We start from the raw sequence: 16,309 nt of genomic DNA, 5'->3' as shown, positions 1-16,309 counted from the left end.
TTTTTGTTGCTCCGTGTGCATGGGGAGCGTCCCCTTGTTATACAATTTTTAGTACTTTAATGTGTTAGATTAATTTGGAACTTTTTGCTGGAAATGTTGAGCAAGGCATGTGTGCAGTCAGAAGCAAAATTGCGTTTTAAGGCCATCGGTGATCAAGGCATGATTTTTTGAGATTTTCCATTTAGTGTTGCCGGACTATTCGTAATAATTCCACTCACAACCTGAGAACTGTATAAAAGTTCTTTATTCCTTCGTTGACAGTCTGTAGAAAATCTTTGTACAGTACTCAAGTATTATTGCGTTTGTACTCAACAAGTCCAACAAAATCGTTTTTCTATCGATCTAATATTACCCGATCTCTAGTTACATAATTGACACTCATAATCACCTTACATAATCATACACGTGAAATAGAAGCCGTCACCAGATCCCTCGCGTGTCGCACGTGGAAACTTTTACCTTCCGACCCTTGACAACACAGTGTGAGTTTTTCTATCGATCTAATATTACCCGATCTCTAGTTTCATAATTGACATTACATAATCATCTTACATAATCATATACGTGTAATAAAAGCCGTCACCAGATCTCTCGCGCGTCGCACGTGGGAAACTTTGACCTTCAGACACTTGACAACACCGTGTGAGTTTTTCTATCAACCCAATATTACCCGATCTCTAGTTACATAATTGGCATTTGTTACACAATCGTCTTACATAATCATACACGTGTAATAAAAGCCGTCACCAGATCTCTCGCGCGTCACACGTGGGAAACTTTGACCTTCAGACACTTGACAACACCGTGTGAGTTTTTCTATCAACCCAATATTACCCGAACTCCAGTTACATAATTGGCATTTGTTACACAATCGTCTTACATAATCATACACGTGTAATTGAAGCCGTCATACCATTTTCGCACGTCCCACGAAGGAAACCTTGACCTTCAGACACTTGACACCACAGTGTGAATTTTTTTCTATCGATCTAATATAATATTACCCGATCTAGTTACATAATTGACATTGCATAATCGTCTTACATAATCATACACGTGTAATGGAATCCCTCGCGCGTCGCACGTGGGAAACTTTGACCTTCAGACACTTGACATCACCGTTTGATCTCTAGTTACATAATTGTCATTTGTTACATAATCATACACGTGTAATAGAAGCGGTCACCAGATCTCTCGCGCGTCGCATGTGGTAAACTTCGACCTTTAGACACTTGACATCACCGTATGAGTTTTTCTATCAACCCAATATTACCCGATCTCTAGTTACATTATTGACATTTGTTATATAATCACCAGAACATAATCATACAAGCCGTAACCAGATCTCTCGCGCGTCGCATGTGGAAAACCTCGACCTTTAGACACTTGACAACACCGTGTGAGTTTTTCTATCAACCCAATATTACCCGATCTCTAGTTACATAATTGACATTTGTTACATAATCGTTTTACATAATCATACACGTGTAACTAAAGCCGTCACCAGATCCATCGCGTGTCACACGTGGGAAACTTTGACCTTCCGACCCTTGACAACACCGTGTGAGCATTTCTACTGATCTAATATTACCCGATCTCTAGTTACATAATAGGCCATTTCCGAGTTACCCTTTGCCTCTGTCTCAAAGCGAGTCTACGTGCGAAACCATTTATATGAAAATGAGTTTCACCTTCAGGCCCATTTTCATGCAAGTCAAACTCATTTTCATTTGAATAGTTTCGCACGTAGACTCGTTTTGAAACAGAGGCAAAGGGTAACTCGGAAATGGCCTATTGACATTTGTTACATAATCATCTTACATAATCATACACGTGTAATAGAAGCGGTCACCAGATCTCTCACGCGTCGCACATGGGAAACTTTGACCCGGGACTTTGACCTTTCGTCCCTTGACAACACCGTGAGAGTTTTTTATCGATCTAATATTACCCGATCTCTAGTTTCATAATTGACATTACACAATCATACACGTGTAATAAAAGCCGTCACCAGATCTCTCGCGCGTCACACGTTGGAAACTTTGACCTTCGAATTCCGACACTTGACAAAACTGTGTGAGTTTTTCTTTCGATCTAATATTACCGAACTCCAGTTACATAATTGACACTTGTTACATAAACATACACGTGTAAGAGAAGCCGTCACCCAGATCTCTCGCGCGTCGCACGTGGGAAACTTTGACCTTGCAACACTTGACATCACTGTGGGATGCCTGGATTGACCTCTTTTAAAGCGTGTAACAAAATAAGGCGTTTTGTGTTAGGGTAGCAAAATGAAGGGATTTTGTGTTATGGTTGCCCTCCGATAGGACTTTTCTGTTTTGGCTAGTAGGCACTGTGAATTGTTTGCATTTTGAGTCATGCATGATTAGCCGTTGATTGTGATTGGTTATTTGTACCGCAGGACGGTGCCTTATTTGGTGCTGTTTACACTGTTCTCTCTTGCGCAAGATCTCGTCTTTCCCAACTCCTATTGGCTCCAAAGATGCCAATTATATGATTCTTTGCATGTCCGCTTCTTCATCGTAAATTGTGCAATACTAAGCAGTCCAGTTCTTCCTTGCTGGCGAGTCGTTGCAATCCTATGGAGCCACAAGGAAAATCTAAGCGGCTTCTGCTTCCCCAGTCAATTTCTCCGTATCTTCAACAAAAGAGAAAGTTTGGAGAGCAAGCGGAAAACCACAACAAAATACCCGCTGAAAAACTGAATCAGTCCGTACCAACCAACAAGCCGATAAGGGGACTAGAGAATTTTACAGCACCGATGAACGATCTAACGCAACAACGAAGAAATAGTATCTGCGTGATGCTAATGCCTGCCGAGTATTTTGCTGCCCTTCCTCATCTTGAATTGCAAAATGTCAGGTACGAGTTTGGATTGGAAAAGTCGCTTGGCTCTCATTAGGGTCGAAGGCCAAAGGATGAAGATTATTCGCCGAACTCTAATGCGTGCTAATTAGCCTCAATGAAACTGATATTATGTTGCGTTCGAGTCAATTTTCATGTTATTTTTTGGTTACATCTCTTCACATTTTTGTGTCTTTGTGTAACTTTCTTTTTCAATATTTTGCTATTCTTTTATTTTCGCCGACTACGTATATATGTAACTTGAATTAATTTCGCGATTTTCAGTGTTCCTTGTAATGTAACGTGATAGAATATCTTGAATTGGGTGATAGTATGATTTTACGCACTCTTTCTTGGAAACTCAAAAAAGTAGATACTAAAGGTTTCATTGATGGCAGTACATACCTTAGAATCGCGTTTCGATTACGATTACGATTTAGATTTAGATTCGTGTTACGGTTTATTTCTCTTAATAATAATACTTCAAATTCCTTGTATTACTTCAAATTCCTGTATTATAAAGACAAAGATATTTTCTGATTTTGACCATATGGAATAAAATCAAGAAAAGATATCACAATAAAAGAAGAAAAAGAAAGAAAAGATATCGCTACACACGTGTGTAGTTATTTGCATACCAGTAATTAATTCGCGCTAATCGATTCGGTTTAACAATAGGCTGTGAGAGTGCAATGGAGCACTCGGATTGGATGATTTTAACTTTTGGCTCCCTGACTGCTTTCGTTGTGCAATAAATTAAAGGACAGCAATCAATTTTCAGGCTGCATTTTGAAATTCATGATTTTCTTTCAGTCCATGGGAGGGGAAAAGGGGCTGTAAGAAAAACTTCCTGGCGACTTTTCTCACTTTTTTGGCTACTTGCATATGTGCATTGTAGGTGTTGTATGTCTTGTTATATAACCTCCGTCACTGTTTGTGTACACGTGAATTGTGCGGACTTGAGGTGTAATTGGCATAGTGTTACTGTTCCCCGATTCATTCGCGTTGTTATATAACCTCACTGTGTTTGTTTACACGTGAATTATGGGGGCTTGATGCGTCATTAACTGTGTTACAATTGCCGCGTTGTTATATAACCTCACTGCGTTTGGCACGTGAAGTATGCGGACTTGATCTGTTATTGGCATAGTGTTACATTTGTCCGATGCATTCGATATGGAAACAACACGTAGCCACCTGTACACACTGTGTACCTTTCGTTTTGTATTGTGACCTCCTTGTCTTGTAGCAGGTAGTATTTGATGAGTTCTGGCTTTCCGGTCAAAGAATCAAGTTCTGGCCCTCTAATTGAAAACATTTCTAAGAAGATAGCTTGTGCCATTGGTGCAATTAAACAAATTCGGCATCTCACTCAATTTAATATTTTAATCCTAGTTTATAATAGCCTTATTCAACCACAATTTGATTATTGCAACGTAGTGTGGGGAAGCTGTAACAAGGGCCTTGCTGAAAAATTGCAAGGGCTTCAAAACCGCGCAGCTCGTACCCCCCGTACCCTTATGTCTGCGGACACTGGGGTGGGCCTTGGCGGTAGCCTGGGAACTATCGCCTTCTTTTACAAGTGTCAATCAGAGTGACCAGCGGAGTTACTTTACAAGATGGCGTCCTACTCATGGGATTTCTGTGGAACAAATAACATTTTGTAAAATGGTAAAAAATTGGATTTAAAAAATAGTAGTGTTAGATCGTTTTCACTGGTTCTGCAGGTTTTATGTGTTATTTTTAAAACGATAAATTTGGGCGCCCTTGTTTTTAGGGATCTCAAGTGAAAGATGTTAAAATTCCACCCAACTCTCCAACACAACTATTATTGGAGAAACACGCTGATTTTATCGCAGCGTATGGAAAGAAGAAAGATGATTATGTAAGTAAGATGTTGTAAGTTATATTTTGCACGTTATGAATTGTTGCCGTCAGGTCCATCTCATTCACACAGGACAAGAACTTCTAACAATCAAAACTTCTTGATGAGAATATTACAAAACGTCGACTCAACTTAAAACTCAAATGTTGATTTTATAACGTCTAGCTTCTTAGCAGTCAGAAACATTTATTATAAGAAAAATAGTGTATTTCTTTTCAAATGGTGTATGCACAACCATGGTCTATCAGCATTTATTAAAAACTAGCCATGGTATATTGCAATTCCTGAGCTTTGATTGGCTTACAGGCCATGCATGGTATATGAGCTTAATACCATGGACCACAAATATAAATATAGTAGGCATACACGTCAGTGAGAACAGCCAGGAATCTCAAATATTGCAATTCTTTTGGTGTTTTTAATAAAGCAACTATTCCAATCACACTTGTTGGATTTAAGATAGAAAAGTGGGGGCAGTCTGTCACTGGTAATTAACAACTATTCACCAAAGTGAGGTGGCTAGCAGTGGATGTTTACCAAGCCACGAAGCAGCTTGGTAAACTGAGGTGAATAGTTGTTGTAGAAATACTATAACAGTGAGATGACATAACCCAAAAAGGATTAAGTACTTTTAACTCATGTATTCCTGTCAAGGATAACAGTTTTTGCACACGAGTTGCTCGGAGGTGAACAGCGAAGGATATCCCATGTTTAAGTAGCCAGTCAGGGTGTGCCAACAATGCTATCCACTGTTTTAGTACATGTATATACTAATTAACAATATCAGGCGATATTCCCTGCAATTTCTCAGGATAATTGTTAAACATTGTTATGTATGGACAACCCTCCAAGTTTATGTTTTCCTTATTGGCCATTTGGCCACCGACTCTTCAAATTTGGTCGCCAGTGAAAAATGTGAGTCGCTAAATTAAGCTCACGCTTTCAATCCTTTTACTCAATTTTAGTCACTCAGCCAGCTCCAAAATTTTAGTCGCGATGGCAACTAAAATGGTCTTAACTCTGAGGGTTGATGGATGACAGGTAACAAGCCATCCTGCCATATACGAGCATCATCAAAATTTGTTGAATTATAATTCTTGCTAGTGATGTCTGACAAATAAATACAACTGTGATGTAAAGTATATGAAATGATTTATATATGAACTGCGGATGTATATGAGAGTGATAAATTATCGTCGCAGTGAATTTCCAATTTAAGCAATTGGAATAAAGAAGCCTGAAAAAAATTCAGGGCTTCAAAGGGATTCGAAACTGTGACCTCCGTGATACCGGTGCGATGCTCTACCAACTGAGCTATTAACGCCACACATTGGGAGCGAGGTCAATTGTTAGTTCATATTTTCCCGTGAGAGGAGTGAAGATGTAATGTATATGAAATGATTCATATATGAACTGCGGATGTATACGAGAGTGATAAATGATCATCGCAGTGAATTTCCAATGGGATTCGTTGAACTCACAATTGACCTCGCTCCCAATGTGTGGCTTCAATAGCTCAGTTGGTAGAGCATCGCACCGGTATCGCAGAGGTCACAGGTTCGAATCCCGTTGAAGCCCTGAATTTTTTTCAGGCTTCTTTATTCCAATTGCTTAAATTGGAAATTCACTGCGACGATCATTTATCACTCTCAAATACAACTGTGTTGATGATTTGATGTATTCTCTCAGGAGTACTGCATAACAGAGTATCTGCGTATGAGTGGCGTCTACTGGGGCCTTACCTCAATGTTTCTAATGAACAAGCAGGATATGATGGAGAAGGATGAAATCATTGAGTTTGTCAAGTCTTGTCAACATGATAATGGTGGGTTTAGTGCCAGCCACAACCATGACCCTCATCTCCTGTACACACTTAGTGCAATTCAGGTAATATGTGAAATATGTCACAAAGTATGTCTTTTCTAATTCCAAAGGTGGCTTGTAGTGGTAGTGAGTCGTCCTTTAAAGTACACGCCTCTTGCAAAATTTTAGTCAAATTTGACGAGGCTCATAGCCTCGATTTTATTTGGAAGGCTACGAATGGGCCTCGGGTTGCAGGGTTAGTCCAGTCTTTTCGCAGCCTTGAATTTCCCATTTTCCACCCCTTTTGGCAAGTCTAGAGGATCACTATAAAGTGTCTAGGAGTGTCATCAATCCTCATGGGTGAAATGAAGTCCATTTGCAGGTTAAAATAAAATAAATTGTCTCTATTTTACAATGCTGGCACTTAATAGTCTTGCGACTAACAAACCTGTGGCCCTTGGATTCCCAATTGAATTGGAATTTAGAAGTGTTGGTTTTTGTGGTGGGAGGATAAACGGAGAACTCGGAGAGAAACCCCTGGAGTAAGAACAAGAACCAACAACAAACTTAACCCTAATGTAATGCTGGGTCCAGGGATCGAACTCACTGGGCCACATTGGTGGAAGGCGAGAGCTCTCACCACTGCGCCATCCCTGCTCTCAAAGGTTACTCATTCATTTACTCATTTAGTATGTGACATGTTGCCTTGCCAACAACCTGATTATTTGTCTCAACAACAGGTTAACACAACAACTATGCTTAGCCTTATATTTGGTCTCCTCACCTGCAAGTCAGGGCTGTCACTAAGGGCCGGGGGCCGGGGATTTTCCCCGGCTACAACGAGTTTGAGCCCCGCCTACTTTGATACAAAACCAAAACATGGAAAGTGAAAAATACATCAAATAACAGAATTGTGTATCAAAGACAAATCAATAGTTTATTAATTCAAATTATTTTTCACCTTTTAAAGAGAGCGATTGACATTTCATTTGAGGCTGTGATTGAAAAAGCGTAAATATTGAACAATGTCATCTTCCTTTGAAAGCGCGTGATTTACGTGTTAGTTTCATTCGGATTCTCTTGTTGTCGGAGATTCCGGCTCCACGTGAAAATGTCATCGAAAAAACGGAGGGCAAAAGTGGATAAACGAATAAAACTGGATCCCTTCTTATCTTCTGGCTGTGCTTCAAGGTAAGATTATGATTAACTGAAGAAACAACAGTTTGGGCTTCAGCATTTCTCTTCGAATCGACAAGTGGCCTGGATGACGCATGAAGGAAATTGTGCAAGACGCATGTGGCCCAGTAATAGTCACACATGGACTTTCCATAGTTAAACTTTGAACACTTTCCACACAAAAAAAAATTGGCGATCAGTTAACTGTAAACTTGCAACATTATGTGTGTTCTCCTTTTGCCTGTTTTAATGCTGTTTAATCAGCTACCTGTCAATAAACACAGATCCCTGAGTCGTACAGGGCTCAAATGCGTTACTACACGTACTTTGTATGACAAAACATTGGCTTGTCTGAGTATTCTACATAAGTGCAGAAAGTTTTGTTATGTTCATTTCACAAAGCAATGGTTTTGGTTCAAGAAAAACAAACAAAAACAAACCAGTTTGACGTTCCCAACACGTTACCGACGCCATGTTTTTTGGTCTTTTTCACGAGTGACTTTCACTCATTCCCAGTCTTCCTCAACTTCTCTTTTCTGTCACGCCATTAGTCACAAGTCAGGCCGTTTCAAATCCCATAATAAACGATAACTTTCGAAAACTTGTCAGATTCTTGTGGAATGGAGTAGGGAAAGAGAAAGTTGTAAGTTACCATGGCGTAAAAATTGCATTAAAACAAATTCGTATTAGGAACAAATTCTTGTTGTTTCGTAAACCCTACCCCCCCCCCCCCCCAACAACCTTACCTACAACAGAAAAATCTTGTCCCCCGGCTACATTTTTCATTTCCCCACCTACTTGACAAATTAGTGACAGCCCTGTGCAAGAACCAAATTTTGATGACAAATTTCACCTCATGGTGTCTTTTCATCTTTAAAACTTGACATTATTCATTTGCTGTTTTTTAGATTCTATCTCTTTATGAATGCATTGAGCTGATTGATGTGGAAAAGACGGTGGATTATGTATGTAAACTCCAACAAGCTGATGGATCATTTGTAGGCGACAAGTGGGGTTTGTACTTATGTATTTTATTTATTCTGCCGTATTCTATTCTATTGAATTCATGCTTGTGGAAAATGAAGATCGGTTGCTGATGTTCTGATAGCAATATCATTTTAACTACTTTACAACAAAGCTGATGACCGCTAGATTGTTGGCCAGAATTAAACTATATATTCTTATTTTGAACTTGTTAATCCTATTTACTTTTATCCATAGGAGAAGTGGATACAAGGTTTTCATTCTGTGCCTTTGCCACCTTGAAACTGCTGGTAGGTTCAACTGTTTGTTTATCCTACATGTATGTGCATTATATAAAATTCCTTGTTAGTGGAACCTTCTATAATAATAGTAGTCATGAAAATTTGCAGATATAACTTTGTCCCTAAGCAGTAGTTTAGTAAAGATAATACTAAACTCCTTCAAGACTTTATCCTATTTCTGTAGCAGTTAAGCAACTAGAAGTACCAGTATCTTTACTCCCCTCTGAATAGGATGCCAACCCATTGCAGGATCACCTCCCAGCATTATTGATGCATTAAATTTACTGATACCCATTTGAGTAAAGCATCTTGTTCAAGAACACAATCCTAAAACCCCAGCCAGGGGTAGAACTGAGACTGCTTAATCTGAAGTCCGGCACATTTACCATTAGGCCTCCACATCTCCAGCTGTAGTTTAATAGCAAAAACAAATGTTCACCTGAAAGGATGAGAGATAAACTAAGAAATGTAACTACAGGTATTTGTTTTATCACCAGGGCCGTTTGGATGCAGTTAACCTTCAGAAGGCTGTGGAATATGTATTGTCATGTATGAATTTTGATGGTGGCTTTGGATGTAGGCCAGGATCTGAATCACACTCAGGACAGGTCAGTAGTGCTAAATTGCTTTATTTCAATTTTTTAAAGTATATTTTACTGTTTTCAGTGGCGGATCAAGAGAAGGGGCCAAGGAGTGGGGCAGGGTTCTACTTTTTGTTGAAAATACTAAATAGAATTAGCCAAGGCTAAAAGCAGAGCTCCCTGGTTATTTATTTTTGCCCTTTATTTACCGGTAAATCTGAATTTACTGACCATAGACAAAATCCAATGGAAAAAAATAATCCAATGAAAAACTATTACCTGGTCAGCGGTCAACTTCAGAAAACATGTTAACTTGATGAGCTCTACACCTGAGCCTGCGATATGGTCATGTGAAAGTGGTCAGCATATGCCTTGGCCATAACATGGATGTTCGATATCAAAGGTTTACAAAAGTGTAAGCTGATGTTAACATTAACGTTAACCTATTTCTGCAGTATGGCTGTCATGTTGCATGATGTCATACGGACAAAGAGAGCACATGCCTGCAAACCATGCCGCTAGCCATGATGACCATGAAAAATTGAATGCATGGTTCTTCTATTTTGGTGCATGCATGATTCTCCTATTTCTATGGTTATGGGGCTCCGCTCTGCAGCCATTTTGTGCTGCTGGGGAGCTCCGCTAGAAAGCCCAAAGGAAATATCCCCAGCTCTTATTGAAACAAGAAGGGGCTGGGCCCTTCCCTAAGGAAGATCAGTTTGAGCCATCTCTGGTTTAGCCAGACTGTTTACACAGCCAGTATATTAACAGTTTGTCACTTTTTGAGTTTTTGAATTAGAACCAAAGTACCTCATTATTAGCAGTCAGTACTGAAAACGCAGATTTAATTTGCATTCTTAACTACAAAATTATGGAAATTTAAATCACAATCTTCAGTGTAAAACTTTGCCAGTAGCACAGCCAGCAGGCAGGGCAGTGTGAGATGAGAAACATCCAATTTACATGTCTATAAACTTTTCTCTGTAGATTTACTGCTGTCTAGGCGCCTTAGCAATAGCGGATTCTCTTCATCATGTGAATGCTGACATGTTGGGATGGTGGCTGTGTGAAAGACAGCTTCCATCAGGTGGATTAAATGGTAAGATGGAAAGAATATAATAAATTGTACAAAATAGAGGTGCATCACCTCTCCAAACAAAACGCATTTCTGTGTAAATGAATGAAAACTATGGTAAACCACCAGTGGGTAAGAGGGTACAGTTCTGTGTAGTGTAATGCCCTGGGGGCCATATAAAGGGAGGAGGATGCTCGTTGTATCGCTTAAGGATGTAAATAGCAGATGTTTGTCTCACTTAGGGAGTTCAGGACAGCACGCCAATATTTTTAGCTGTAAAGGTCTCATTAGGAGTTGCACGTGAAGAAAATAAAAAAACACTGTCATACTTTGTTGGTGTTGGCAATCTAAACCGATTAGGCATCTTTTGAGTCACGTGCATATTGGTCTCCTTTTGCGATTCAATTCAAGCTTTTCAAAGAGCATCCTCGTCCTCCGTTTCATATGATAGTTCCTCGGGGAGTTGTAACGGCAATCTAATTGCTTCTTTTACTGAGAAATGCTGTTTGAACTGTCCCAACTTGCAGTAAGTAGAACATGTCTTACCGCCCCCCCTTAAACGTAATTTGGGTCAATTCTGTTGTAATAATCCAAGTCATGTTTTTTTTTATTCATTCCAGGCCGACCAGAGAAACTCCCTGACGTTTGCTACTCATGGTGGGTGTTGGCATCGCTCAAGATTATAGGCAAATTACATTGGATCGACAAGGTAAGTTAAGTAAAACTAAAAAAAAAAAAACGCGATTGAAATGTTCAGCTTTTAAAGATCTATTGCCACTGTGTGCCCATACATTAAATGTTTGGCTTAGACTTGTCAGAAGGGTTTTTAAGGTTGTCAGGAAGATGTTCCCTTTTGCTTTTTTATCACCTCTTATGTCTATTATGCCTTAGGGTCTGTTTAGAGAGCTGTAGGAGAGTTGTCCCTGTTAAGAGGGCTACCCTCTTCCCCGAGCTATCTTTTGCCGAGCGTTTATATGAAAAAGTTGTCCCTGTTGACCGAGCCAAAACTTAGCCCTCTCGGTTCAAAAGACTGGCGAGAGTTGTTTTGAAACATCTATTATCTCTGCCTTTTTTAAATAAGGAACGCTGAAACATCGACCACGACCATTTTTTGGACAAATTTACCGCCGACTTCGATTTCAATGTATCTGCAATTTTGTTTTGGTCGACTGCAGCGTTTGCGCATGCTCTGTATGTGTCAACTTGTCCCTGGTAGGCGAGGCGAAAATAACCAAAGTGTTTATTATAATATATGAAAAAAAGTTGGCTCGCTCCCCAGGGTCACCCTACCTTCAAAGCGAGTGACCCTCCACCAAGGGTCACCCTGCTCCCCGAGCCAGCTTTGCAATTTCTCATATAAACAGTTCGCAGCTATTTATAAAGAAACGTATGAAAAGCTCTCTCGCCCGGGGTGGCTCGGTATGGAGGGTAACCCTCGTACCAGGGACAACTCTCCTCCATATAAACAGGCCCTTAATATGCTATTTATTATTTTTTCGTCCAATATAAAAAGTGACTTAAAGATAATGTTTCCCCGAAGCACAGTTATATAAATGTTTCTTTTAACTAACCAGGACAAATTACGGAGTTACATTCTTGCTTGCCAAGATGAAGAAACAGGCGGATTTGCTGACAGACCTGGTGATATGGTAAGGCTGCCGGTATAATCCGTCAAATACCCCAGAATCCCGAGGAGATGGTATTAGTGGGTTTGTTGAGGGTCGTTAAAGGAGCTATGCCACGGTATCTAACACATTTTTTCTGATTACTTTCAAATTGAAGGAAACTTCAGAATAATAGTTTTCTAAAGTAGAGAAACGACAACAGAGTAATAAAAACTCGAAAATGAACAAGGATGGTTTCAACTGACTAAGATTAAGACGGATTACAAACGATAAACTTGAAAAGAATTGCCAAATTTTTCAAGATTTGTTGCAAGTGACTTAGCCCATTTAAGGAATTGGTTTGATGTGAACGTGAGCCGTTATGTAGCAGGGTGTCAATGGGTAATATAAAAGAGTGGTTCGGCTGGCATTACTGACATTGCACAGACAAAAGGGGAAAAGGTTACTAAAGTCTTAATTTCGAGAACCTTTCAAGAATACAGTAGTGATTATACGAAGTGAGAATGGCCAGCCACGATTTCAATATGGACAAACTTTTACAGAACTCTTATCCCTGTTTTGTTATAGCCTGCGCGAACACAGACGGATTTCCGGTGGCGTAAAACAGAAGCCGGAAGTCTGTCTGTCTTGTCTGCAGGCTAGTTTTATTAACGTTCAAAGAGGTTTTATTTTATCAACTGATGGGACATTTCCTGTCTTTGTTGTACTTACATGAAAGAACCCCGTGAGACTACCGACACTGCCCCAGACTGTAATTATACACTGGTTTTATAGTATCTGGTTATCAGCTAAAATGAAGGCAAAACACGAACTTTGTCGCATTGCAACGTAATAATTCTGTCAAGCTCAAAAAAAGTGACATACGAGTTGTACTGAATAAAAACATTTATTTTATCGGTAAGCCAAATTTTTCTTTAAATCGACGTCTTTAATTCGTTTGACTATAGTGGATACTTGTCAATACTGTATGTGACGTAAGTCCGTCTGTTTTCTTTTTCAGGTCGATCCGTTCCATACACTGTTCGGTTTGGCCGGTTTATCGCTACTTGGATCATCCGAGGTTAAACCGGTCAATCCTGTTTATTGCTTACCTGAAGAGACAATTGAAAGATTACAAATTCGACCTGAGTTGTTGGGATGAGAGCTGTTGACTTTGCAGCCTGTACGTGACCAGACACGACAAGAAACAAGAACCTGTAGAACCAGCGACGCGACGAGCTAATTCAGAAATTTACGCGCCAAAAGGCCTGCGTGGCTGGCCGGATTTCGCGCGTGGAGGGATTTCAATCGAGTGCTTTGCGCGCGAAATCCCGCCAGCTGCGCAGGCTACAAACAAAACAGTGAATGAAGGAATAACTTTGTTGAAGTGTCTAAGGACACTCTTTTTAATTACAACCTTTTTAATAACAAGAATATAAAGGCTGAGAAAGGCTAATGTAAGAACAAGCTAAGAACGTACCCAAGGCTGAAATTTTCCGAGTAAAAACTTTATTACTATTTTTTACCTTTCAGTTTTGCGAAAAATGACAAGTACGAATCAACCTCTGTCAAATCCAACAAGAAAACAACATTTCCACCACCTTAAAGTATAATCTTAATGCGTTTAAGGGAGACGTACCGCATTATCTCACAGCCTCAAATCGTCGAAAAACTAAGAATGTTCAGCGTTAGCCCAAAAATGGACATTCTTATAAAAAAAGAGCGTAATTAGCACTTAAAACGAAAACTAATTGTGGACTCTAGACTCCTAAAGCTATTACATCAGGTATATCAGTTTAAAAACTGAAATATTAGTTAAAAAGTACTAAAATTTACAAAATTTATAGTTAGTGCCTTATATAATGAACAGTGCCTTATATAGTTATATAGTTATATATAGTTAGTGCCTTATATAATGAACAGTGCCTTTCACGGGGAAGTTTCAAAGGGGTGACGCGTTGCTACATTTGATGACTCGTGGAGATGTTCATTTACTTTTGTTTATGACATGATATAAGCTTCATATGATTTCTGAACATTGTTAACTACATTTTTGACACACATTTCTGTTCATTTTCAACAGCAATAAAGTTGTCATCAAAGATGTGTTTATTGTTCATCGTGGTGTGAGATAGGAAAGATGAACGTTTATTCTTTTGTCTCACGATTGAATCGCTTTGAGGCGTTGATCGTGATGTTTCGACTGCTGTACTGCTATGAAGACTAGCTGTAAAGCAGTCGAGACGTCGCGATCAATACCTCAAAGCGATTCCATTGTGGACAGAATAATCTTTTATCTTTGCTAGTAATCAAGTTTACGTCAATTCAGTATTTTAACAAAAAATTTTATACTTTTTTCCTTTTTTTCCTCCCCAAAAATAAGTTTTTTTTTTCTTATAAAAAAAATTTTAAAACCCTAAGAGTTTTTAAAAACCCCGAAAGCCAAGGGCCGGTAAAAAAAGGGAACCGCACGCTTTCGATGCGGTTACAAATGAAACCGTGTCCGTGTAAACGTAGCCTCATTCGTTCCAATCTTTTTCCGTTATTTTTCCGTTTCAAGTATTTCTGTTGTGTTATTCTATCATTTCAAATCATTTTAGAAAAGTCGTTCAAATGCAAGACCACCAAATCACCGTGCCCCAACGTGACTCTAACGTGACAGTATCGCCTCGTAGCCCTCCAGGGGGGGGTACTCCCATATGTGGCCTATATAGGTATGTGCCGCCCGATAGGGTATGGTTTTTGAGGTTCTCGGTCCTTAAATAGGGTATCATTTTTGCTCCTTTTGGCAATGTGTTCCTGGTGTGATCCTTACATAGGGTACCTAAATTCTATTAGCTAAAATAAACGCCCAGCTAAACGAAAAACTTAAAACTGAATTTTCTGTTCAGGTATTAGAAAAGCGATTTTATAAAGATTTGCGTCTTGTCGTGCGCGGTTAGGCGATATTTGGGTCGTCACGGAACGCTTCTCTTCCCCTTGAATAGGGTGTCTTTTTTCGGTTTTGGGCCTTAAAAAGGGTATCAATTTTCGCTTTTTTTTATCCTTAAATAGGGTCAGGGTTAAAGAACCTTGGCGGCACACCCCAATCCGAAATTTATGGGAGTACCCCCCCCCCCCCCGGGGTAGCCCTGTATTCATAACAAGCACAAAGCTTCAGCGCAAGTCGCTGACTTATTAATCCCTTTGCGGGGCAAGAAAGAAGCAATAATGGTTACAAGGCGTAGGGTACGAGACAATAGACAGATTTAGCAAGAGAACGGGAACGTCAGTTGACGACGGCGCGCGCATTAAAACTACCCATATATGGGTAGCGTGCGCATAAAAACACCCATACATGGGCATTTTTAATGCGCGCGCCGTCGTCAACTGACGTTCCCGTTTAGTTTAAGGTAGTTTAAATACAAACCACGTGAGGATCTCGCAGTCAGTTTCCTGTAGCTGAATATGGAATGACAACGTTCTAATAAAAAAAAAAATCGAAATTAGGAACGTTGGCTGTCGTACTTCATGTTCTGTATTTAATCATTTTGACGTTGCGTTAGGGTCAGAGTTAACTATAATAGCGACCTTCAGATTTGACTACGAGTACGAGATCGAGTACGAGTACGACTTTGGAATTTCGACACAATTGTATTCCCCAAACTATTACTCTTCCCTGTTGCTGACTAAGACACATATAAACGTTAGGGATACGATTGGTGGGATAAGTGATTATAGGAGGCACATGAATTTGGTTTGAAAACTCGTACTCAATCTCGTACTCGTAGTCCAATCTGAAGGTCGCTAATATCTCTAAGGACTAAACCTCAAAAATCCCAGCTTTTTCATGTCATTTAAGTAATCCGACCTCCCCCTTCCCCCTCTCTGAAATTTTTGTCATTATTTGTTTGACTTATTATCGGACTTCAAGGCTTCATCATACAGCAGAATTTGAAAAAAATAGAAATGTGACACTTTCGTAAGGGCTTAAAAAGTCAGATTGCCAACAACCTTTGCCACGGGCGTTGCAGCGTACGCATTTCTTTCATCTAATATGCATGCATATAACC

At 39.6% G+C, this 16,309-nt stretch overlaps 1 protein-coding gene across 1 annotated transcript; it reads left to right on the top strand.

The window, feature by feature from the left end:
- Positions 1-4,419: 4,419 nt before the first annotated feature.
- LOC144667118 (geranylgeranyl transferase type-2 subunit beta-like) lies at positions 4,420-14,090 on the top strand. The gene is made up of 10 exons (XM_078528508.1): positions 4,420-4,539; positions 4,646-4,753; positions 6,443-6,640; positions 8,641-8,746; positions 8,954-9,006; positions 9,495-9,605; positions 10,566-10,677; positions 11,274-11,362; positions 12,228-12,302; positions 13,279-14,090. The coding sequence occupies exons 1-10, from the start codon at positions 4,537-4,539 to the stop codon at positions 13,417-13,419; spliced, it is 996 nt and encodes a 331-aa protein (XP_078384634.1). The 5' UTR covers positions 4,420-4,536; the 3' UTR covers positions 13,420-14,090.
- Positions 14,091-16,309: the final 2,219 nt, after the last annotated feature.

Source organism: Oculina patagonica, chromosome 1 (assembly GCF_052425735.1).
Source record: "Oculina patagonica isolate OP01 chromosome 1, crgOcupat, whole genome shotgun sequence".
Classification (NCBI taxonomy): domain Eukaryota; kingdom Metazoa; phylum Cnidaria; class Anthozoa; order Scleractinia; family Oculinidae; genus Oculina; species Oculina patagonica.
This window is presented reverse-complemented; position numbering and strand designations above follow the sequence as displayed.